The 24,103-nt window shown below is 40.3% G+C and overlaps 1 protein-coding gene across 6 annotated transcripts in view; it reads left to right on the plus strand.

Annotated features, from left to right (window-relative positions):
• The window catches only part of SYNE1 (spectrin repeat containing nuclear envelope protein 1), a 464,341-nt gene that overhangs the window by 359,471 nt on the left and 80,767 nt on the right, over positions 1-24,103 (plus strand). For all 6 annotated transcript variants that reach the window (XM_082855887.1, XM_082855882.1, XM_082855883.1 and 3 more), the window contains 12 exons: positions 251-421; positions 2,340-2,473; positions 2,873-3,077; positions 4,735-4,917; positions 5,473-5,619; positions 8,024-8,178; positions 8,593-8,740; positions 11,157-11,251; positions 14,059-14,293; positions 15,702-15,896; positions 20,314-20,439; positions 23,241-23,396. In XM_082855887.1, coding sequence (XP_082712013.1) covers positions 251-421; positions 2,340-2,473; positions 2,873-3,077; positions 4,735-4,917; positions 5,473-5,619; positions 8,024-8,178; positions 8,593-8,740; positions 11,157-11,251; positions 14,059-14,293; positions 15,702-15,896; positions 20,314-20,439; positions 23,241-23,396 — 1,950 coding nt within the window. The remainder of the gene's footprint in view (positions 1-250; positions 422-2,339; positions 2,474-2,872; positions 3,078-4,734; positions 4,918-5,472; positions 5,620-8,023; positions 8,179-8,592; positions 8,741-11,156; positions 11,252-14,058; positions 14,294-15,701; positions 15,897-20,313; positions 20,440-23,240; positions 23,397-24,103) is intronic.

Consider the following 24,103-nt stretch of genomic DNA (forward strand, 5'->3'; position numbering starts at 1 on the left):
CCGCAGCACGCGGGACCCTCCCGGACTGGGGCACAAACCCGTGCTCCCCGCATCGGCAGGCGGACCCCCAACCACTGCGCCACCAGGGAAGCCCTCAAATCTTTTTTTTAATTTGAGTTTATTTATAATGCCTGAAATCCCAATGAAATTCTTAAATGTTAATATTTTTCCCATCAATGCAATATATATTTATATATTTTATCACTTAAAATATTATGCAATTATAAGAAGCCTCTGTCTCTTTCAAAAGGTTGGGCAGTTAAAGATCCTGCTGAAGTCTGTGCTTGACCAGTGGAGCCGCCACAAAGTGGCCTTTGATGAGATAAACAGTTACCTCATGGAGGCCAGATACTCTCTCTCCCGATTCCGTCTGCTGACTGGATCTTTAGAAGCTGTGCAGGTTCAGGTGGACAATCTTCAGGTAAGGGATGAATTGAACCCATCCTTAACATCCTTCTTAATTTGAGAAAAATTTTTAAAAAATGAGCAAATGCAAACATCATCCTGGAATAATTGGTGTATATTGTTTACATTTAATTATTTTTTAAATATTTAAAATTAATTTTACCTGCCTTATGTGTTACATAACCAAACTTGCCTGTGGATACCAAATTCTGGAATAACTGGTATATAACTAAATGACTTTTTTAATTATATAAATATCCCCATGAATGTATTTTATGAAATGATTTTATACGCAAATCAATCTCCTGGATCCATTATTGCTGCCTTTTATATCTTCCCTTTCTCTTTTTTATCCTGCTTTTCTAAACACATTCTACAGGATTAAAAAGAAAACAAAAAGAAAAATAGCAAACGTCATAAAATTTTAAACCATTAAGTTGTTTTCTTTGCGTTCAGCAGAATGTCAGTGGTGTGTACACGTAATCCTCCTTTTCTAGCACTTAACTGCTTGGTTTCCTGTGTGTCCATCATCACTGTATTCATCCAGGCGGACATTGCTGCTGTTTGACTTAAACAGCACACTGTCCTCTCTTATGTCACTGCTCTCAATCAGCTACTGCCCTCACCCGCCTGCACACCTGGGCGCTCTCACCTGTCATTGCCCTTTCTCCCTGGCTAAGTAACGCAGCCTATGGGATGGGCAAGTCAGGCCCTGAGGGATGGGATGACAGCCTCACGTGTCCCTCCTTACATCGGTCCACGTCCCTGGCTTGGCAATCAAAGTTTATATGTTGCTGACGTGATATGCATACTTTCTGAAGGGAGTGCCCTTTTTTTGGGTGAGGCAGGAGGGAGGAAGGATAAAATAAGCATATACAGTTTACTTCTTTTGAGTGTGTGCATGTGCGTGTGTGTGTGTCTGCGCCGCACGGCATGTGGGATCTTAGTTCCCCACCAGGGATCGAACCTGTGCCCCCTCCATTGGAAGTGACGAGTCTTAACCACTGGACCGCCAGGGAAGTCAAAGTACATACAAAATATGTACTTTGTAACCTTGTACATACAAAGTACAAAGTTAAATGTCTTTAAACCTTAAACTAGTTGTTGCAGATACTAAGAATCATTAAAGCTTATTTTGAGAATAGTAAGTTTAAAAAGACATTTTATAACTTTGAGGAGGTTAGAAGTACTTTTTAATTGAGCTTACTCTGTGTTTCTCATCTTCTATCTTAAGATATGAAAGGACTCAGGGTCTATTCCTTATATATTTTGATTTGATGGCAACCATATATCAGTGGTAAGTGGAGACTGGATTTTTGCAGCCTGCTTCACCTGTGGAGTTTTACTAAGAACTGAGTCTATCACTTCAGCAACATTTCCAGGGAAATGTCTTTCTTCACTGGTTCTTGGTAGACAACTCCACCAAGCCTATAGCCTGCCTAATAAATATTCTTTGCAAGGAAGAACATCAGAGATAGAACTTAGAGCTGGTACTCAGAAAAGCTATGCCTTCTTAAAGTCTCACTATCAGGAATCTCTGGTAGAGCAACTTTGGGTAAGTAATAAAGCAGAGATCTGGACTTTGACCTTGAGCAGCAAAGAGAACCGCAGTATAATGGATTGCACACCCAGCAGCCCCACACCTTCCTCCTCGACGCTGGACAGGGGCTCCCCGTGTGAGCTTTCCCAGCAGAATTCCAGCTCCCACTCCAAGAAGTCTCAATTGTTAAGAACCCTCCTCACACCCATAAGAACAAACTCATAAAAAGGAAAAAATGGTTATCTAAAGAAAGCTCATAAAGCATTGGGGCAAAGTCATGGTTTTTGTACTTGTATGTTCATATCTATGAAAACAGCTATAAATTACCCTTAAACTTGATCATTAGAATTTTTAGATCCTGTTATGTCATCTGTGGCACATTTCCTTTGGGCAGAATCTTCAAGATGATCTAGAAAAACAGGAAAAGAGCTTACAGAAATTTGGCTCCATCACCAACCAACTGTTAAAAGAGAGTCACCTGCCTGTGACAGAAACTCTTACCGATACACTGAAAGAAGTCAACATGAGGTATGGGACGCGCCGGTTTTACACTGTTGCTCATTATTCACATCTCGATCTTATTATAAATAACCATACAATTAGCACACTGGCATTTTGAATTTGAGCTTTCTAGGTTCTATTCTATTAATGTTTTCATTTTCACAAAATGAACTCAAGGGTAAGTAAATGTAGTGGAGATATTTAGAAAGGAATTAGAACTGCGGTATACCCCAAGATTGACCTCATCTCTACTACCTACCCTTGAAATATGAGAGTGAAATGTTACTTTTTATTACGTTCGATAGAAATGAGACATCTGCATTATTTCCATAGTCACATGGACCAGGATCATGAAAAATAAAATAGTAAATAACAGCATTTGGTGAAAGGTGGGAATCAGCCCATGAGTGTTGCTATCGTTTCCAGATGGAATCACTTGCTGGAAGAGATTGCAGAGCAGCTGCACGCCAGCAAGGCCCTACTTCAGCTTTGGCAGAGATACAAGGACTACTCCAAACAGTGTGCTGCTACAGTTCAACAGCAGGAGGGTCGAACCAATGAGCTCTTGAAGGCAGCCACTGACAGGGACATCGCGGACGACGAAGTTGCCACGTGGATTCAAGATTGCAACGTATGTTCAGGAACTATCGCGTGTTACCAACTTGTCAAGCTCAGACTTCTCAAGTTTAGCAGGGCTGGTGCTGCTGTGTTTAAGCTTTTGTTATGTCTCTATGTGAGACAACTATCCAAAAAGAATTGTTTCAAGTATCAGAGAGGCTGCTAGGTTTTCAGAACACAGTGGCACATGTAACAGATTTAAGAGATCCCCTCCCGTTGTTTTATTTTTAAAGAGTTGTTTTCCCATTTTTCCTAATGGAATACAGTCCATGTGAAAGACTTAGGCTATCTGTTTTTACAGAGATGGTCAATATAAGAAATGACCGTATGAAGAGTAATGTTACATCTTTTAAAATTCCATTGTTCCAAGGTATTGTCCAGTGAGGTCCATTATCTCTTACGTAAGCATCAACATAATAATTTCTTCTAAGAACTTAATGGTAGGAAGAGGTCTTTCTTTCCTGATTTATGGGTATACTTCTTTTTAATAGCTTTTTAATATTTCTCTTTTTCACTGCAGCTGCCAATAACCTACTTAAGGTTTTCAAGAGCAATTCTTCTCTCGTTTCACCTATCACATGCCTCTTACTATTTGTCCTTATTTGTCTCTATGTTAATGAATTTATTTCAAAGACCTTCTTATAAACTTTCCCAAATCAGTTAGTAGAATTAGGCAATAAAAAGCACATAAATAAAAGTTTAACCCATTCTAAGACCTTCACATGAAAAATGAATAATCACTTTACAGCTAAAGTTTAAGATTTACAGTAAATTCTGTGCGTTTTGATTTCTCTTTCCACATAGTTTATCTTTATGAAATTTGTCATTTTCAATTTTCAGTCCTCCTTCGTTGAGTTATGCCTGTTCTAGAGTCTAGTGTTTGAGATGATTGCTGGGAATTTTCTGATCTCTCTGTCAGGGTTAAAGTTGCCCTTTGTTCTTCCCCTTCTCACTGTAGCCCCTGCACGGGTGTAGCAGGCTCTGCTCTCTCTGTATCTGGTGGGGCACCAGCAACAGGTGGAAGAATCAGTCAGTTGTCATCCCTCAGAGGTAGATGGAAACGAGAAACAGGGAATTTCCACCAGCTTATTAATTTGGAGCATATAAAAGGGTCCCACAAAAAATGGAGGCAAGAGATATCACAGAAAAGAACGGAGATAGAGTCTACCCTTCCTGCCGCTCACCAGAGCCGTAGCTAGGGCGCTGCACCCACCAAGAGGGGAGGGTGTACTGTAACCACTAAAATGGGACCGCGCATATAGTTCCTCTCTTGTGTGTATAGTATTAAGTCAAAAAAGGTAAAATGTAGCACTGGGTTTTCAATTTGATATCAATTACATGAAGAGGCAGGAAAAAACTGCCAAAATGTTTTCAGTTATTGGCTCTACTTGTAGATCATGTTTTTCCTTGTTTATATAAGTTTTTCTGCATTTCCCCAATGTCCTACAATGAACCTATGTAGCTTTTACGATAAGAATAGTACATTTTTTTAAATGTTCATACACATACCTGTTTTTAAAAATGGAATTCAGTTCTTGATTTTTTTCCTGCAGGTGAAGGTTATTTCGTGTAATAATTTGACAAATAAGAATTGAGTGTTTCTAATTGTTTATAATAAGGAGGATCCTTAACATGTTGTTTCATGACGGGCCTGTTTTCATCTTCTGTAGGACCTGCTCAAAGGACTGGGGACAGTTAAGGATTCCCTTTTCGTTCTCCACGAGCTGGGAGAGCAACTCAAGCAACAAGTAGATGCCTCGGCAGCATCAGCCATTCAATCTGATCAACTCTGTTTGAGGCAACACGTATGTGCCCTAGAACAGGCTCTTTGCAAACAGCAGACTGTGTTACAGGTACAGAGCTCACATTCACCGGGTGTTATAAATTGGGCATTCTATAAAACCTGGGCATAAACACAGGAAAAGAAAAATTTTTCAGCATCGAGGCAATGCCTCCTTCAAGACCAGAAAGTTAAAAACTAAACAAACTTGGAAGCTCCAGTGGGGTCAAGGGAACGTGGGAGTCTTGCACTTTTCTCTACAATGTACTTTTGCCCCCAAATCAGTGCTTCCTTCCACGGTAAAATATGTTCAATTAATAGACATTAAGTGGCTTTAATGTTAACAGTCATGTTTACCTGACAAGTTTTTGCAAGAATCAGAATATATTTCTGTTTGATAATGTAAAAAATAACTTTAATTGGTTAATTAATGGTACGTAGAAGTAATTCTAAGTGTTTAGCAAACTATATAAATAAAAAGAAGAAAATTTAAATTATTGTAGCCTTGTCTTTTTAGGAATGGCATCTTGGGAATGGGAATTTGGCACAAGAATATGAAAAATAATTTTAACATCCACTTGCCCTTTCACTAGATTTCTAAATACCAGTTTTCTTTTGTGAAAAAAAGGCTGGAGTTCTTGACTATGAAACCTTTACCAAGAGTTTAGAAGCTTTGGAAGCCTGGATAGTAGAAGCTGAAGAAATACTACAAGGGCAGGACCCTAGCCACTCATCTGACCTCTCGACCATCCAGGAAAGGATGGAGGAACTTAAGGTAAGTGTGTTCAAATCCTCGTCCCAGATCTTCTATCTTCAAAATCCTAAAGAAAACTCAAAACTCCTGACATACGCCTACTTTCTGTTCCCAAGGAAACTCTTGCCAGCTCTGCTTTCCTCTTCTCTTGAGAGGAGTGATGGCACTGAGCTCAAGCTGATCTCGTGGTCCGTGTTGGGAGACCCCCAGGAGCAGAGCTAAGATCCACCTCACTCCTCCTCCTGCCTCTGGTCCCTCCCTGCGCCCAATCCATCACTTCCTTCATAGCTCTTGAACCCCCCATGTCCATCACTACCATCATCCACTCCTACTTTACGCTGTCCGACCTTGCTCAGGGGCCAAGGCCACAGCCTCAGCCTCTGTGGACCTCTTTGCAGCAACCTCTCTCCCTCCAACCTATAGCTGCCAGAATGATCTTTTTCTTTTTTCTTTTTTTTTTTTGCGCGGGCCTCTCACCGTCGCCGCCTCTCCCGCTGCAGAGCACAGGCTCCAGACGCGCAGGCTCAGCGGCCATGACTCACGGGCCCAGCCGCTTCGCGGCATGTGGGATCTTCCCGGACTGGGGCACGAACCCGTGTCCCCTGCATTGGCAGGCGGACTCTCAACCACTGTGCCACCAGGGAAGCCCGATCTTTTTCTTTTAAAAGGTTTTACTTAATCATGAATGACTTTACAGTAAATAAAATAACACAATAGACATGCACATTTTATTACTATTATCCCTCTGCTTAAAACCCTCCATGGCTTCCCACTGCTCTCAGGATAAAGATCTGTGTGAAGTATCAAGGCCAGCAATAGCCGGCTTCCACCTCCCTAAGGGTCTCGCCTTCACCACCGTCTGTCTCCTTCTCCAGGCACTTGGGAGCTGCAGTGCTTCCCGGCATCTGTGTGTAAGATGCCCATCCTCCGCTTTCTGAAATCCGTTCCTCGTCCCCAAAAGGCATCAACTCCTGGTCATTTTATTCAGGGTCACTCTCAGAAAGCCTCCCCTTCTGTCCATGGTCAGGCCCCCCCAGCGACACAGTTTCATAGCCCAGTGTTATTGTTCTTCAGACTTTCATCGTACCATCCAAGGATGTTCGTGTGATAGGTGACTGCTGTTCTCTCTGCTATTGGAATAGTGTCTTACTCTTTCTGAGCACCAGGAGAGGGACCGTGGCATGTCAGTTTTGTTCACTGCTGATGTCCACCCGTGGAAATTCTGCCATCTAATAGTTTGCTTTTGGCTTCGACAGTTGGCAAGATTTATTCTCTCTCCAGGGTTATGAGCCTTTTGCAGAGCACGCCAAGTGGACACACACAGCCAAAGGTGTCCTGACCTTTTCTCCTGCCTGTAGCCGATTTCCTAGATGGAGTTACGAATGCCCACAGAACCAGGACAGGCAGCTTTGTCCTGTGTGTGAAGGGAGGAAAGCGATCTGAAAGCATACACTGCTTTCTCAGTTGAGTCTCACTAACTTTGGGGTTGGGATCAAGGACCTAAAACTGAAGCTCTTAAGATAATGGGTGGTGATTTTGGAGCTCAGGTGGGATTGTGTTCCATCCAAGGAGAACCCAACAAGTCGTGTTTACCTGGCTCTACCACTTACTAGCTGGGTGGCCTTGAGCAATTTACTTAGTGTCTGTGCCTCTTCTTCCTCATTGTAAATTGGGAATAGTAGTGGTTCTTACCTTATGGGATTGTTTTGAGGATAAAATGAGTTATTACCTGTAAAGCTCTTATAACAATGCTTGGTTCATATGTGCTCAATAAATGTTAGTTAGCTATTACTATTATAACTAATATTATTATTAAATAATAAAGGAACAGACTCACATGGATAAATGAAATATAAAGGGTAAGAAATAAGTCCTTTCAGTCATCAGCACAATTTTCATCCTTTATCAGTTCAAGCAAGAATTACTGGGCTTCCCTGGTGGCACAGTGGTTGAGAGTCCGCCTGCCGATGCAGGGGACATGGGTTCATGCCCCGGTCCGCGAAGATCCCACATGCCGTGGAGCGGCTGGGCCTGTGAGCCATGGCCGCTGAGCCTGTGCGTCCGGAGCCTGTGCTCCGCAACGGGAGAGGCCACGGCAGTGAGAGGCCCGCATACGGCAAAAAAAAAAAAAAAGGAATTACTTATGAGTAAATAAATCAAGTAAATAATACACGTAAACTATTAAATGTTCAATAAGGGGTAGTGAGTAGCTATAGCAGCAACAGCAGCAGCAGCAGTGGAAACTGATGAGGAGATGCAGCTTTGCTTCCTTTGCAGCACTGGAGATTGCGAGGGGGTGGGCTAGGAATGCAGAGGAGACCAAAGACCAGCTTCTTCCTGAAATCAGAAGATCGCTGTGCACTTTTGAAAGAGCTCTGCCTTTTCTGACCATGGTGCTAAATCTAGTTTTGCATCTTGCTTTCAGGGACAGATGCTAAAATTCAGCAGCATGGTCCCAGATTTAGACCGGCTAAATGAGCTTGGATACAGGTTGCCCCTAAATGATAAAGAAATCAAAAGGATGCAGAATCTGAACCGGCACTGGTCTCTGATCTCCACCCAGACTACAGAAAGATTCAGGTAGAGTAACCCAGAGATGTTTTGGCCACTCTGAAATATCAGTAGAAATAATAAGTTCATGATTTGTGTATGTTTATAAATTCTAGATCTTTTCCAATGTTATTCACACAATTTGAACTAAAAGTGAGAAACTCAAAATGTGAAGTGATTTCCCATGTTTAATGTACTGAATATTGTTTTAATCAAAAAATAAAACTTTTATATAAGAATATATTAAAGATACATGATTTTGTCATTTAAATTTCTTTTCTTCAATTTTCTTTTTATTTTTCACAAGATTTTACTACCTAACATGAAAGCTTTGTGGAGGTCAAATTAGAATTGGAACAGAGAATATTTAATCTAGTTTTATATGCTGAAGGTATAAGAAAAAAGCAACAGCATCACCATTATTCATTTTCCTTCTTCTGTCAGTAAGTTACAGTCATTTTTGCTACAACATCAAACTTTCTTGGAAAAATGTGAAACATGGATGGAATTCCTAGTTCAAACAGAACAGAAGTTAGCAGTAGAGATTTCAGGCAACTATCAGCATCTTTTGGAGCAGCAGAGAGCACATGAGGTAAGTTATGCCAGTACATTTTTGGGTGATAAAATAGTTTTAGGCCTTGTAAGATGCTGCAAAATGCCATGTGGAAGAATGAAAGTCCTATAATGTGTGCTGAATCTGCTCAAATGCATGCGATGTTTTTGCCTTCTTTCTTAAGCTTGAAGTTTCGATATCTTAATCACAAAAATGCAGTCCAGTCTTTATTCCATAGTTGGTTATAAGCATGGGGCAGGCTTCAGTACCCTGCAAGGTATGGTGCCAGAATTGTGGTAAGATAATTTCCCAGTTGAATTACAGACTACCCTAATATTGTCAAGGCTAGTTTCATTAAGAGATTATGCTTTGATCAAAAGTCTTTGATAAACAAAAATTGTGAGTTCTTTAAAAAACAGATACATATTTTATACTAGGAAATCAAACTACCAAATATCTCCAGGTGTGCCTCTTGATCAAATTGCATTATAATCATTTCTCAAGAAACATCAAGAAAGAATTAGATACAAAAACAAATTAATCGGGCCTCCCTGGTGGCGCAGTGGTTGAGAGTCCGCCTGCCGATGCAGGGGATGTGGGTTCGTGCCCCGGTCCGGGAAGATCCCACATGCCGTGGAGCGGCTGGGCCCATGAGCCATGGCCGCTGAGCCTGCGCGTCCGGAGCCTGTGCTCCACAACGGGAGAGGCCACAACAGTGAGAGGCCCGCGTACCACAAAAAAAAAACAAAAACAAAAACAGATTAATCAATTTGCAATTAGTCTCTATTTTGCTATTTACTGGTGTAACTAAGTTGCTCCCGTGTTTATGAAATATACACAAATGGAGAGATAGGATGCAGCAGAGAAAAGCTTAATGCTGGACTTTAAAGAGAATGAAATTAATTTTAAGACATTTTGCTTAAATTTTTTAAAATAGAGAATTTAAATATGTGTAAGGGATTTTTAAGTCCAGTTTTATAGAGTTGACCAACAATGACGTAATATACAATGAATCAAAACTAAAATGAGATAGTACCTCACACACACTAGGATGGCTACAATGAAAAAGAAAACAAGTGTTGATGAGGGAATAGAGAAATTGGAATCCTCATACATTGCTGGTGGGAATGTAAAACGGTGAAGCTACTTTGGAAAACAATTTGGGAGCTCCTTAAAGTGTTAAACATAGAATGACCATGTGACCCAGTAATTCCACTCCTAGGTATACACCCAAGAGAAAGGAAAATATATGTCCGTACAAAAGCTTGTACCAGAATTTTGTTCATTGCAGCATTATTCATAATAGCCCAAAAGTGGAGGTGACCCAGATACCCACTAACTGATGATGAATACAATAAAATGTGGTCTATCCATTTAATGGAATACTATCCAGCAATAAAAAGGAACACAGTACTCATACATACTGCAGCATGGGTCAACCTTGAAAACGTTATGCTAAGAGGAAAGAAGCCAGTCACAAAAGACAGTGAATGACCTGATCTCATTTATATGAAACATCCAGAGTAGATAAATCCACAGAGATCAGTGGCTACCTAGGGCTGGGGGGATTGAAAGGAGATGGGGAGTGATTGCTAATAAGTATGGAGCTTTTGGGGGGAGTTATGGCAATAGTCTAAAATTGATTGTGGTGATGGTTGTATAACTCTGGAAATATACTAAAAATCATTAAATTGTAAATAGGTGAATTGTATGATATAGAATTCTATCTCAATAAAGCTGTTTAAAAAACAGTGAAAATCTGAAAGAGTTTCTCTTGAGCTTTTTTAGTAGTGAAACAATTTTTTTTGTTTGTTTTGCGGCACGCGGGCCTCTCGCTGTTGTGGCCTCTCCCGTCGCGGAGCACAGGCTCCAGAAGTGCAGGCTCAGCGGCCATGGCTCATGGACCCAGCCTCTCTGCGGCATGTGGGATCTTCCCGGACCGGGGCACGAACCCGTGTCCCCTGCATCGGCAGGCAGACTCTCAACCATTGCACCACCAGGGAAGCCCTAGTAGTGAAACAATTTTATTAACTGAGTTAAATTGAAAAACAGTGAGTTTATAAAAAGGGTGGATTTTTTTCCATTCTTCAACTTTTTAAAAGGTCTTAAGTGATTCTCTGTCTGAAAATGGACCATATTCTGCATATTAAAAAAAAAACAGAATACAAACTATGTGTTAACTAACTTTATTAGGTGATTCTGAAAGGAAGAAGGGAAACATAATTCTACTTTTAGTCACTTAGTTTTAGTAAACAAAAACTAAGCTGTATCTTTAAGTTTATCTTAATTGATGGTTTAAAAATATTCTTACATTGCAGGTTTTCATATACAACCTGATTCAGCTGGAAATATTTTTCATAGTCTCGCTTGAACCAGAATTTTTGGAAAGTTATTGGAGAACTGGTCACTAAAATTAGGAACTCTAAATTATGTTTTTCTTTTTTAAAAATAACAGTTGTTTCAAGCAGAGATGTTCAGTCGTCAGCAGATTTTACACTCGATCATTGTTGATGGACAGCATCTTCTAGAACAAGGTCAAGTTGATGACAGGTAGGATCTTCGATATATTATTATGAAGAAAGTTTCCAGTAAATTAGCCATTTTCTTTTGAATGAGCAGGTTAGAGGGCATAGAGCCCATCTTCCTAAGGCAATTGTACTGGAGAGGAGCCTCAGAAATTGGAGGAAAGACTTGTCTGAATCTCTGAAGTGACTAAGTATTGAACCTTTTTAAAGAAGTGCTATTATATTACATGAAGGATATAGCGTAATTGGAAATCACCTAGCCAACCTTCACTCGTTGTCTGTAGGGGACCAGAATTAATGAATAGATCAGAATGAATTGTGTCAGTGATGTATCAGTGGTTTGTCAACAGATGCTTCTGGTGTTCTCATATGATAACAGAAATTTTATTCCTCAGAGGAGCATAGAGATCACTAGACCATCTCTCTTGTTTACAAATGAAAACTTGAGGCCCAGAAATGTGAACTGATTTGACCAAGGTCACATAACTAAGTAGCAATAGAATCAAGCCTACCACTCGCGTACCTTGTCTTTAGTCAGGACCAGCCAGGTTTCCTATACCATGATAACACCTCCACATTTGCAAATGGTTTGCTGACTTAAGTCAGATTACGCTCACCCTGAAACCCTGCTTCCCCTTTATTACTTAGCAGATTGTCTCTGTATTAAAAATGCGGAGGGAAAATCTAGCTCCTCTTCAGATTTATGGCATATGAATTGGCAATTTCGTCCTATATTTACATTTCCTAGTAACAGTGTTTACTCTACCCCATTACTTTCTGTGGTGATATTTGGCATACAAACCTCATTTATTTTATCACATATGTATGTCTTTTCCATATTTAGAACAGTAGTTGTGATTATAATTAACTTAGTTTTTTTTTCCAACAAAATAGAAAATAAGTCATTATTTTTATTAAGAGCTTTTTTTTTAAAAGTTTTGGAAACAATTTCAGTTTTAAGTGGATGTTTCTTTGGAAGTACATGAAAGATTTTCATGATTAAGCTTGGAACAACAAAATGTGATGCCATATTTATTCTATCCTAAGGAAGCCAAACTTAAATGTGAGCTTTACTAAGAATTTAAGGCCTTCAAAATAAGACACATTCAAGTGCAATTAACTTATCTTCTGCTTTATCCTCCCTACTCTGTAACAATATTATAAAAGCTTGAGTCATTAAGTAAAATAAAATGTAAAATTCATGCTCAAGCCAACATCTATTAAATTTTAAATGTTAGCAGGGAAAAACACCAAAGAGATGAAAATGGGAGGATGGGAACCAAGGGTAACTTTGAAAGTTGCAAGTGAAAAAAATTACAGATGAGAGCCTGTTGACAAATAGGAAGGTCCTAGATTACAAATGTATTGCGTTTTAAAAGTTCGTGTATACGTTTTGTTTTTGAAAGTTCAAGTTCAGCATTGAGCCCAGTGTCATGTTTTGAGTAGTTCTTCATGCTGACAGGTAGCTCAGAGCAGCTTGGTTCTACAAAGTGAGGACGGAGGCTCCAAAGAGACCCTGGATGGCTAGCTGATAGTGAAGCAATACATAGGGTACTCTTCTCCAAGCCCTGGAGTTAGATGTTTTCAGAGATGATAGATGCTTGTAACTTTTAGGGAAGTCTCATGAACCTAATTCATCATATTTGGTTCTACTGAAATTAGATTATAAATATCAGAATTTCCTCTCAAAACCAGAAGCACTTAATGACACATTTGGTTACAAAATCAAAGTTTATAGTGGCCCTCGATAATAAGAGGTATCAAGAATATAGGAGCCCAGGACAGTAAATCCCACTCAGAGCGGAAGCCCCCCACAGGAGGGAAGAAAAGCAAGACTAGTAACATAGAGAATGAGCAAGTAATGTTACACTTTAGTACTAAACTGTGTGAATAACACTGTAATCTACAAAGAAACTCATTCTATGTGATCCTGGACAAACCAGTTCTAAAGCCACAGTTGGATGTTAAGGAAAACATAATAAAAAACTACCAACATTTTTTAAAGGTAGTAAACAGAGGTAGGAAGAACCAACTACAAGATCTGAGATGAGTTAGCCTGAAATTGAGAAACAGTAAATAAAACTGAATATCTCTAAGTATATGCACAACCTTTATTCAGAAGATGATGACTAGATAGTTTTCATTTTGCTAAGAACAAGTGAAGTGGGCTTAAAACGTTAGAAGGGATGATTTAGATGAGTTTGTGAAATCTGCTAAAGATTAGGACTGTCTACTGGGAGGGAATACTGAGAGTTTATGGAGTACAGTTTTTAAAAATATTTTTACGTAACATAGTTTTATTTAAATGGTTTATGATTCCAGCTAAAGTAACCCAGTCTTGTTCATCCAAAGTGACTTATAATTGTAGCTGAAGACAGAGGTTGTAAATAAGCTGGGCCCCTCCTTTCCTGCTGTTGCGTACACAGGATGCTGCCACGTGCTGCATACATTGCTACAGGCACGTTCAGGGGGCCGTTCGCATCGTAGCTGCTGCCCTACGCTCTGTTCCCTCTCATGCACTCTGAGAGAGGGTAAATGACAGTTGACCTTACAGATATGTCTTCCACCTGTGCTAAGATGTGAACACACTCACCATTTGCAAACACTGATAGCTTAACTGTTATTAATTTTTTAAATTACTTTCAGTAGACCTGATAACAGATCATGGCATGATACATGAAAACCTCTGCCCTAGATCAACTCTTAGGGCTTAGGGTCATCAAGTATGTATGTATGCATGTATGTATGTATGTGTGTATGTGTGTATCGGTTGATCATGTAACTACATCCAGGATAACGGTGGTTTTCCTTATGTAATTATTTCTTCACTAGGGATGAGTTCAACCTCAAACTGACCCTTCTCAGTAATCAGTGGCAGGGGGTGATACGCAGAGCCCAGCAGAGGCGGGGCATCATTGACAGCCAGATCCGCCAGTGGCAGCGCTATCAGGAGATGGCGGAAAAGCTTCGGAAATGGTTGGTTGAAGTGTCCTATCTCCCCGTGAGTGGTCTCGGAAGTGTCCCAATACCACTGCAGCAAGCAAGGACCCTCTTTGATGAAGTGCAGGTAAGGTGCAAAACAGGCGGTTTTTAAACCTCTTCTGCATTTCCGCTGCACACTTTACCCTGGCCTCGGTTCCTCAGAAGGATATTAGAGTGACACTGGAATGAGGACAAGCATTGTTCTCAAATGTCAACAGAACTATATAAAATGATGGCATTACAAAGTCCATATTTAACAATGAAAGTAGGGCGAGTCCCAGCCTCTCACAAAGACTGACTCCATTTCACCCACCAAGGCCTCCCAGCAGCTCAGTGAATCCCAGCGTGGATGGAAAGGCAATGACAAGGAAAGGAAAACTTTGCACTGATTATACATGTTTCACTCATGAGCAGTTTAACTGAAGTATTCCAGAAAAGATGAAAGACTCAGTCCTGTGTGAGCTGTTTGTCCATTCCCCTTACTTTTGGGAGTTTGGGAGTCCATCCTCTTAGATGGAGACCACCACACCCTCTCATCAGTCCCTCCCAGTATATTTCATAGGCTCCTCTTGTTTTGAAGGTCACTGTTCTCTGCTTCCTTTCTCCTCCTCGCTTCTCTGGGAAACCTCATCTATACACGTGGCTTCCACTACTCCCTACCAGCAGAGAAGGGTCAAGTTGGTATCTTCTGGTCACGTTCACCTCCTGAGCCTCCATATACTCTTCATTTTATCTCCCTCCCCATATCTTATATCCCTCAAGTCTCCATCCCTACTGCCACTACCTTAGATTAGGTGCTCATGGTTTCTTGCCTAGTTAGACAATAGCTTCCTAACCTGTCTTAAAGTATCCAATATATGGCCTTCCATTCCATTTTCTACCCCACCACTTAATACTCTTCCATGAATCTCAGGCACTTTTACTATAAAAACCAAATTCCCGTGCAAGGTGTGGTCTGGCGTCATCTTCTCCCACTCTCTTACGGGAATCCTATATTCCAGCCACTGAAAACTAAGTCCAGTGTCCTGAATTCGTCATGTTTATCCTGTATAGCAGATTTGCCCACCCTATTTCTCTGTGTGGAAGACGTCTTCTCCCTGAGTCCTGGCTCTCATCACAGCAGATCCTTCTTAATCTGGTTGTGTTCCTGTGTCTTTCAAGACTCGTGAAGGCTTCACCATTTGAAGAAGCCTCCCTGTGCACCCAGTGTGGGTCAGATGTCCCTCTGTGCCCCTGTGCATCAGTCTCATAGAGCAGTTTTCCTATTGCATCGTGATTGCGTTTAACTTGGGAGCAGAAACTAAGCTTTCTGTGTGGAATTCTCATTTATTTATACATTGCTTCACTCAGGCCCAAAGTACTGGGTCAGTAAAGCTTTTTGGAAAAAAGAGGGCATGTTATGTATGCAAAATTTTAGGATTATTTAAAAATACTTATAATGGGGAAATGGTAAAGAGAAGGATGAGAAAGTAAAAATCTACGGTTTCTTTCAGTTCAAAGAAAAAGTGTTCCTGCGACAGCAAGGCAGCTACATCCTCACCGTGGAGGCTGGCAAACAGCTCCTGCTTTCTGCCGACGGTGCAGCTGAGGCTGCCTTGAAGGCTGAACTCGCTGAAATCCAAGAGAGATGGAGATCAGCCAGTGTGCATCTGGAGGAGCAGAAGAAAAAACTGGCCTTCTTGTTGCAGGTAAGTTCGGCTCTTTCCTCCTGTAGGCCTAATGCAGTTTAAAAAGCCCTTTATAACTCAGCCATAAAAAGAAACAAAATTGAGTTATTTGCAGTGAGGTGGATGGACCTAGAGTCTGTCATACAGAGTGAAGTAAGTCAGAAAGAGAAAAACAAATACCGTATGCTAACACATACATATGGAATCTAAAAAACAAAAATGGTCTGAAGAACCTAGGAGCAGGACAGGAATAAAGACGCAGATGTAGAGAATGGACTTGAGGACACGGGGAGAGGGAAGGGTAAACTGGGACGAAGTGAGAGAGTGGCATGGACATATATACACTACCAACTGTAAAATAGATAGCTAGTGGGAAGCAGCCACATAGCACAGGGAGATCAGCTCGGTGCTTTGTGACCACCTAGAGGGGTGGGATAGGGAGGGTGGGAGGGAGGGAGATGCAAGAGGGAGGGGATACGGGGATATATGTATATGTATAGACGATCCACTTTGTTATAAAACAGAACCTAACACACCATTGTAAAGCAATTATACTCCAATAAAGATGTTAAAAAAAAAGCCCTTTTAATAGTTGTGCTGCTTCCTCAACGTTGTTATCCTGCGAATCAAATAATGCAGATCATTACGTCAGACCCTGCAGTGTTTTGATCCCCTGTGTCCTGTTCAGGACGTTGTCCTGTCTTGCATGAACTAGAAAAGTTGCCCAATTTTCAGCAGGTGGTCTTTCAGGAAAATCCCCCAACAAAGTAGTTTTAAGTCTAGTAAGACCATCCAAGAAATGAATTCTGATTCATGGCCAGTGCTCAGCCAGAAACCATGAGATGACTTTATAAATCTAGACAAGAATGCAAAGAGTAGATTCCACTCCCTAATCTAAGACACTAAAGTGGTTTTCAAGATTGATGTCTCTTCTTTTATAGCAGGGAAAAACCTATCCAAGAAGATACTCTTGATTTGATCTTAGCTTATCCAAGCAAGTTGCTATGAGATAAAATCTCCAGGAGGTATATTAAACCTTTAGTTGGATACAGATAACAGGCTGATCACACAGCAAGGTTAGGGAAATGTAGATTTAGCAGACCTCCCACAATATGCTTTTCTCCCTCACTTTCCAATTCCTTGCTTAAGACACGATGAAAGCAGCAGTTGAATTAAGGCATAGACTCTGAACTCAAATAAACCCAAGTTAAAACCATTAAGAAACCAAGTAACCTGGTTAATTCAACCTATCAAAGCCTCAATTTCCTCATCTGTAGAGTGGGTATGACTACATCTCTTTCATAGGGCATTGTGAGGTTTTAATGAAATAATGGAAGTAAATCATGTATCATAGTACCTGGTACATACTGAGTACTCAGTAAATGATGGTAATTATTATTGTTTAGATTATTCTCATTTTGAAATTGAACATGACTAAATACTGAAGTTTTATATATGTTGATAATCACCAACACTTCAATAAGATTATTAAATTTGGACTGTCACTTTTTGGATCAGAGGTAATAACTAAAGCTAATGAAACACATTTTGCTTTTTTTAATGCTTAAAGTATGCACATTCATTGGGTTATTCTACTGAATTTTCTTTAATATATGGGGATATATGTATACATGTGGCTGGTTCACTTCGTTGTACGGTGGAAACTAGCACAGCATTGTAAGGCAATTATACTCCAATAAAGATGTTAAAAAAAATAAAATGCTGAAAAAAATAATATATCACCTTCTGTGTAGGAAGCAATCAATCAGAAATGCCACCCAACATATGTTAGAGAACGAACCATTTTTGCACACAGCACAATTCATCAGTAATACGACATGCCTGATTCTTTTTTCTTCTTCTTTTGCTTTCAGGAAAGGATTAAAAACATTGTAAATCATTCTGCAGAGAACATGTTAATCATATCTTTTTATTTGTGATTGATGTTTGGACACGTTTCTAAGACTTAAAAAGGCGAGATGGCTGAGTCACTACATTTGCTTTTCTTGTTAGTCTATTTGTTGGTGTATAAAACATCCACTTTGATAGATGTTTGCAGACTGTAACATTTAGTTGTTTCCTTATAATTCATGTAGTAAAAAAGACTTGGTTATAGCTTCAGAATCTAAGCCATCCTGGAAAGGGGAATCCCTGTTCTCTTGTTAAAGTTTTATTTTCTTTTGGATCATACACTAGATCCTGTTTGCCTAAAAAGGAATTTATGGAGCTAAATTCTAATGTTTATACAGCCTTGTTTTACTGTATCTTTTCACCGTAGCTATAAAGCTTACATATTTTTAGCTTTTAATTAAATGCTGAGTAAATATGCCAAAAACAGTCATTATAATTCTATGCCTTGCGTGTTTACCCGCTTCACTATTGCCTCTTACTTTCGTTAGGAAGAATAAAAAGCTGACCTTTTCTCTTTTAGATCAATGAACATTTCTTGCCTGCGTGTTCAGAGATTTCAGTGTGTGATGATTTAATTGAGGATGTTGTTCAGTTTAAGCAAAAGAGGATCTTTTGTCTACCCTCACTGTGCTTAGCGTTGATGGACTAAGTGTAGCCTGGGAACACCGAAATCTTTTTTTTGTTTGTTTTTGTTTTTGCGGTACACGGGCCTCTCACTGTTGTGGCCTCTCCCGTTGCGGAGCACAGGCTCAGCGGCCATGGCTCACGGGCCCAGCCGCTCCGCAGCATGTGGGATCTTCCCGGACCGGGGCACGAACCCGTGTCCCCTGCATCAGCAGGCGGACTCTCAACCACTGCGCCACCAGGGAAGCCCCCGAGATCTTTTACTAAAGCAGAGTTGGAATAAATCTGTCCAAAATAGACATTTGGGGCTTTTGTTTTTGGGGTCTTGTTTTTGTTCTTTCTGGTGAATGGGAAGAGGGAATGAGGTTATGTACTCTAGAAAGTTCCTCGAAGGAATTTTAAAGAGAAATGAGAACTTTGGGCCAAACTCTCAGTTTATTTAGAAACCAAAAGACATTATGAGCAGGGAGGCACTGTAGCCAGCACTTCTTAAAGAAGACAGTTGTAACAGCATCGTGCATTGCTGTGCTGAAAATAAGGCATCGGGAGAGAAGATAGGAAGAGCCGAGACAGGAAAAGACCAGTGACGAAAGATGATGAAAGGGAAAATGTGAAGGGAAATGCAGCAGGATTTGGCTCCAGGCTAACTACTAAAAGCAACTCAAGTTGTCTCTCTTTGGAGCTCAGTAATCTAAGTTGAAGGGATGGTTACTGGGGAGGGGGAGGCCAGGAATGGGAGATATTGGACAAAATGAAGGAGATTTGTTTAGTTGAATTTAATTGGCACTGAGACACCAGATGTGGGCTCATTTGTAGATAGGCTGCTGTAAAGAATAAAGTCTCCATCATGGTTCCTCTCATTTTTTTCTTTTCTTTTTTAATTACTTAAGAAATACACGTGTCTGAAAAAGATGTAGATAATAATTGAAGCATAGAGAGTAAAAAATGAAATTTCCCCTACACCACCACCCAAATCCTAGAATCTTCCCCAGAAGGAACGCTTGTTGCCTTTGGCGTGTAATCTTCCAAAACACAAGCACATCATGTATGTTTTCTTTTGTCAGTACATAGGGATCTCCACGTTCCACACCACCGTTCTATCCTTCAGAACACTTACCAGTAGCTGGCATATAAGGTGTACATTTAAAAAATTGTGCATTCTTTTTCTTCCTCTACTTTTTTTCTTTGGATAGGTTTTATGTTTTACACATTTAGCCCTTTGTTACATATGTTTCGGTACCATCAAGAGAAAGCCGGTCAAATGCCATGCTTTTTAGAGTTATATGTTTCTGCTTCTGTAACAATTCAAATCTAAGTGGCTCATACTGTTTCTATATTGAATTGAATCAGAGTCAGGGTTATATTATTTTTACATTTCATGTCACTTCTCTTACCTATATGTATTTTCACCCTGAAAGAGATTTCATATCCTCTTTTTTATCCTTTAGAGTGCATTGAGATAGTGTAGACATTAGTGCCATTATGGGTAGAGTTAGGTAAGAGGCAAAGTACTGTGTTCATACTCTCACCTCTGCAGATAGATTTGGATTCAAGTAACATTTTTGAGTACCCGTAATATTCTGGGTGTCTAGTACTTGGTGTCTTGGCCCCCATCGTTTCCTTTAATTCTTTAATACAATTATAGAGAGTTTGTGTATCATTTCAGTTTTCATAAGCAACACATAGTGCATTACCTGCTTGCAGTCACCCAGATGATGAGAACCGTCCAGTTTAGAACTCAGCTCTTCCCATGCTCCCCCCTGTAGCGTGAGTGTGGGCGCTTTCACAGTATTCATCAGTGTAACTTTAATTCTTTCTCTGGGAATTGAGAAGAGAGTTTTTCTTGTTTTCCAACTTCCTGCTCCTTAAAAATCCATGAAATTTCTTTTGCTTCCCATTATAGGACTGGGAAAAATGTGAGAACGGAATAGCTGATTCTCTGGAGAAACTACGAACCTTCAAAAAGAGGCTCTCCCCACCTCTGCCCGATCACCACGACGGGCTCCACGCGGAGCAGATGCGAGGCAAGGTAAGTCGCTGGGCTGAGCTTTTAACCGGCAACTACTTGTGCTTCCAGTGTAATAACGCCTTTGAAAGCATGCTTCAGTCAAGCTCCTGTGAATGTCTGCATGTAGGTGCAAGTTTCTGGTATTTTGCATTAGGGCAGACAACTCTGGTGAAACTTGGTTGTTGACTTATTGCAGTCGATGAAATTATAGACTAGTTTATGGATTACCTTAAGTAAGTAAATGAAAATGTAAAACACAACATTAAAAGGTATTTAAAAACTAGGTTAAGAGCAATGAAGACAATCTTTTTAAAGTGTCCACACTGGAGAGTCATTCTAGAAGAGTCTAGTTCACAGAAAGAAGAGTGAGGCTCAGCAACCTGGAAATTCTGCAGCCGATGGCCCTTGGAGAAATACACGCTGCCCTCCAGGCTCTTTTCTGTAAGAAAAGCAGGAACTATGGGCTTCCCTGGTGGCGCAGTGGTTGGGGGTCCGCCTGCTGATGCAGCGGACGCGGGTTCGTGCCCTGGTCTGGGAGGATCCCACGTGCTGCAGAGCGCCTGTGGGTCGTGGCCGCTGAGCCTGCACGTCCAGAGCCTGTGCTCCGCAACGGGAGAGGCCACAGCGGTGAGGGGCCCGCGTACCGCAAAAAAAAAAAAAAAAAATAGGAACTATAAGTAGCTGCTTTCAGTCACTGCATGGAGACACACAATCCTTCAGATACTCAGGGCCCTAACTATTTAAAGGTTATGATCAACACTTCAAATGGCACTTGGAAGCAAATCAGAAGCTAATACAGACCCCTCCCTGCGTGGGGAGCTCACTGAGACCAACGTGATTTAGTGTCTGTAGGATTTGTTCCATTCACTCCTGTGTAGGCAAGTGGAGTGCCTGAATAGCAGTTCTCTGCTGAGCAGTATGCAGACAGAATCACAACTACCCTTCAAAATGCTTTTTTGCCCCCAGATGACATGTCCTCATGTTCTCCAAGTCATTTGCAAATTACTGCACTGGAGGAATTCTGTTTAAAACTTCACACAGACTTAAATGATTTGGATTTTGATCAGGAGTTCTCTGCTTCTTTTTGGCTAAGAGGCGGTAAGCCTTTAAGAAAGATTAATTTTTAAAGAAGTCTGGAAATCATGAAAAGGGTGGATATAAGAAATTGTCTTCACTATTAAAATGTAAGGATGATCTTTGAAATTTGAAAGAAGCAGATTTAGGAAAATGAAAAGGTAGTGTACTTTATGTCATGGATGGCAGGAGAGAGAGATACTATCTTGAGGTATAAATTCAGTAGTATGCAAAGATTAAAAAGAATTTGTTTTAAGTCTGTGCCTGTGAATTTATGACAAATGATTAAAGAAAACTTTCAACGAGCAAGAATGGGAATTTACTGGGCTCCTCCTATATGCCAGCGGCTAACCAGTGTTATCTTAGTTGGCATGAACGCAAGGTCATGAGCACAGTCTGCTATTCCCTTCTGCAGATGTGAAAAGTGAGGCAGCTAGAAGTTCAGTAACTTTTCAAACTTAGTAAATATCAGGTTTTCCTGAACCCAAAGGCTATATTTTTACCACACAGATTCATCTAAAATAGAGTCTGTGAGTCTGAAACAGTTGGTTTCTGAAGGTGGTGTTTCTCTTTTAACCCATACCAAAATCTGATGTTTGAGTTGGGGGGCTGGGAGTTGAAAATTGGTATAAAAAGAGGAAAATCTTTACATTGATATGACAATTTAATATGTCTATGGTTATAAGCAGAAATGCTGCATATTTAATACACCTGGATAGTTTGGTCTTTCAGCCAAATACTGTTACCATGGGACCTCATTTCCCAAAATACACGACAGTTACAAACACACCTGCAATTAAGTTTGGAGATTAGAAGGATGCATTTTGGTCCAGCTCTCTGCTACTCTTCCGCAAACCACCTTAGCAGCAAAACAAAGCAATTACCTAGAAAATTCAGGCTATAACCTAGTTTGCTTAAATTGCCTGAGAAGTTAGCCTCAGACGGTACCATTAATTGCCTTTGCCTTTGGAAACTTGTCTCCTGTATGAAGAGACAAAAAGAGAGGGAAAAAGCCATGGGAAATACTCTATTCATGTACAAAATTAGCTGGAATCTAAAAACGTCAACAGCTGGCAAAAAGCAAGAGCTGTACAAATTGTAAAACTAGTCATCTGTTCATAGCATTGCGAAAACTATTGTCGACTCATTCAAATATTGGATTTTTCCCTTAAATCGTTCCCCAAAAGGAGAAAATACATATTTTTTCCAGTAACTTAAAGAAATCTCTTCTCCTGCAGAAAACGTATTCAGTCCATTATTTTAAATTGAGTAATAACAGCAACTGATCCTTTCAGCTACTACATTGTAAACCTGTGTCACAGAATGTAGCAACTGATAGTCTTTGAACATGAAAGTTAAATCAGGTAGTTTGGGCTTTTTTTTTTTTAATATTTCATTAACATGATCAGTCACTTGGGACAAAGGTAATGTTGGTTTAAAACTAAGGAAGATAAATGCAGTGATGAAACTTGAACTAGAAAAGACGATCAGAAAAGATCAATGAAATGGGAAATAGATTTCCATTTCCCATTAGGAAAGATTCTGCAAGCAACCTGGTATTATACAAGAAGAACTTGGCAAATTATCAGATTATGTAGGAAGCAAATAAAGTAGCTACCAAGTTGGATGTTCAAATAGAATGGGCTGGAAATGTAATGACATCAAGAGGGGATTCCGAATATACCTCAGAAACTGTTGATGATAGATGCCCATGGGTATTCAAGTTTTGTGCTTTTTTTTAAATCTAGGAATTGGAAAATGCAGTTGGGAGCTGGACAGATGACCTGGCACGGCTGATGGTGCTGAAGGATGCTGTCTGTGCCTACATCAGTGCAGACGATATCTCCATCCTTAACGAACGCATGGAGCTTCTGCAAAGGCAGTGGGAAGAACTATGCCACCAGGTGAGACAAACTCTGGACTCAGTATCCGCTCAGAAAGGTAGAGAACTGGAAGATGATTTGGAATGTCTGTGGCTATGTCCACATTTGGATAGAGGAAGACACTGTGCTTATTATAAGAATGCTTCAGATTAAGACAATTATATCTTAACACTATATTTTAAATGCATCCAAACTGGATTCTCTTGCCCTTTCTTTTACTGGCTGTCAAAATATTTTAAAGAGGAAATACAGTTTTGTGGTTCATAGATGTGGTTTTGCTAGGTAGATATTGGTGGCCTCTTTCTTACTTTAAATGTGAAAAAACAATGTTTTATTTGCAGTCGTAGCTAATGCTGTGAGTGGTTTTGTACATTTAACATTTATTATTGCTGTTGATCTACCATAGTTGTTTCTTCATCATTCATGGGTGTATGGCATTTTTAGCCATACTTTATTTATTTAGTAAGTACGTTCTGTGTGCACAGTACCTTAAAAGAGATCCCGGATTGGGTTTTGATTTGTAAATGAAAGGGAAAGATTGCTGGAGTAGCAAGGAGAGGACATTTGAGGCAAAGAGGAATAATAGATAGGCCCGCAAGTGAAGAATAGCTCCGACTCATAGCCTCGAGATCATAGCCTCCAGGAAGCAGGAACCGTGTTCCTGCTGTCGTGTTCCTTCCTGTACCTCGATTGCCTTGTCTGGCACAAAATAGGTTATGGTGCATGTT

The sequence above is a fragment of the Leucopleurus acutus genome, assembly GCF_964270905.1.
Source record: "Leucopleurus acutus genome assembly, chromosome: 15".
NCBI lineage: Eukaryota > Metazoa > Chordata > Mammalia > Artiodactyla > Delphinidae > Leucopleurus > Leucopleurus acutus.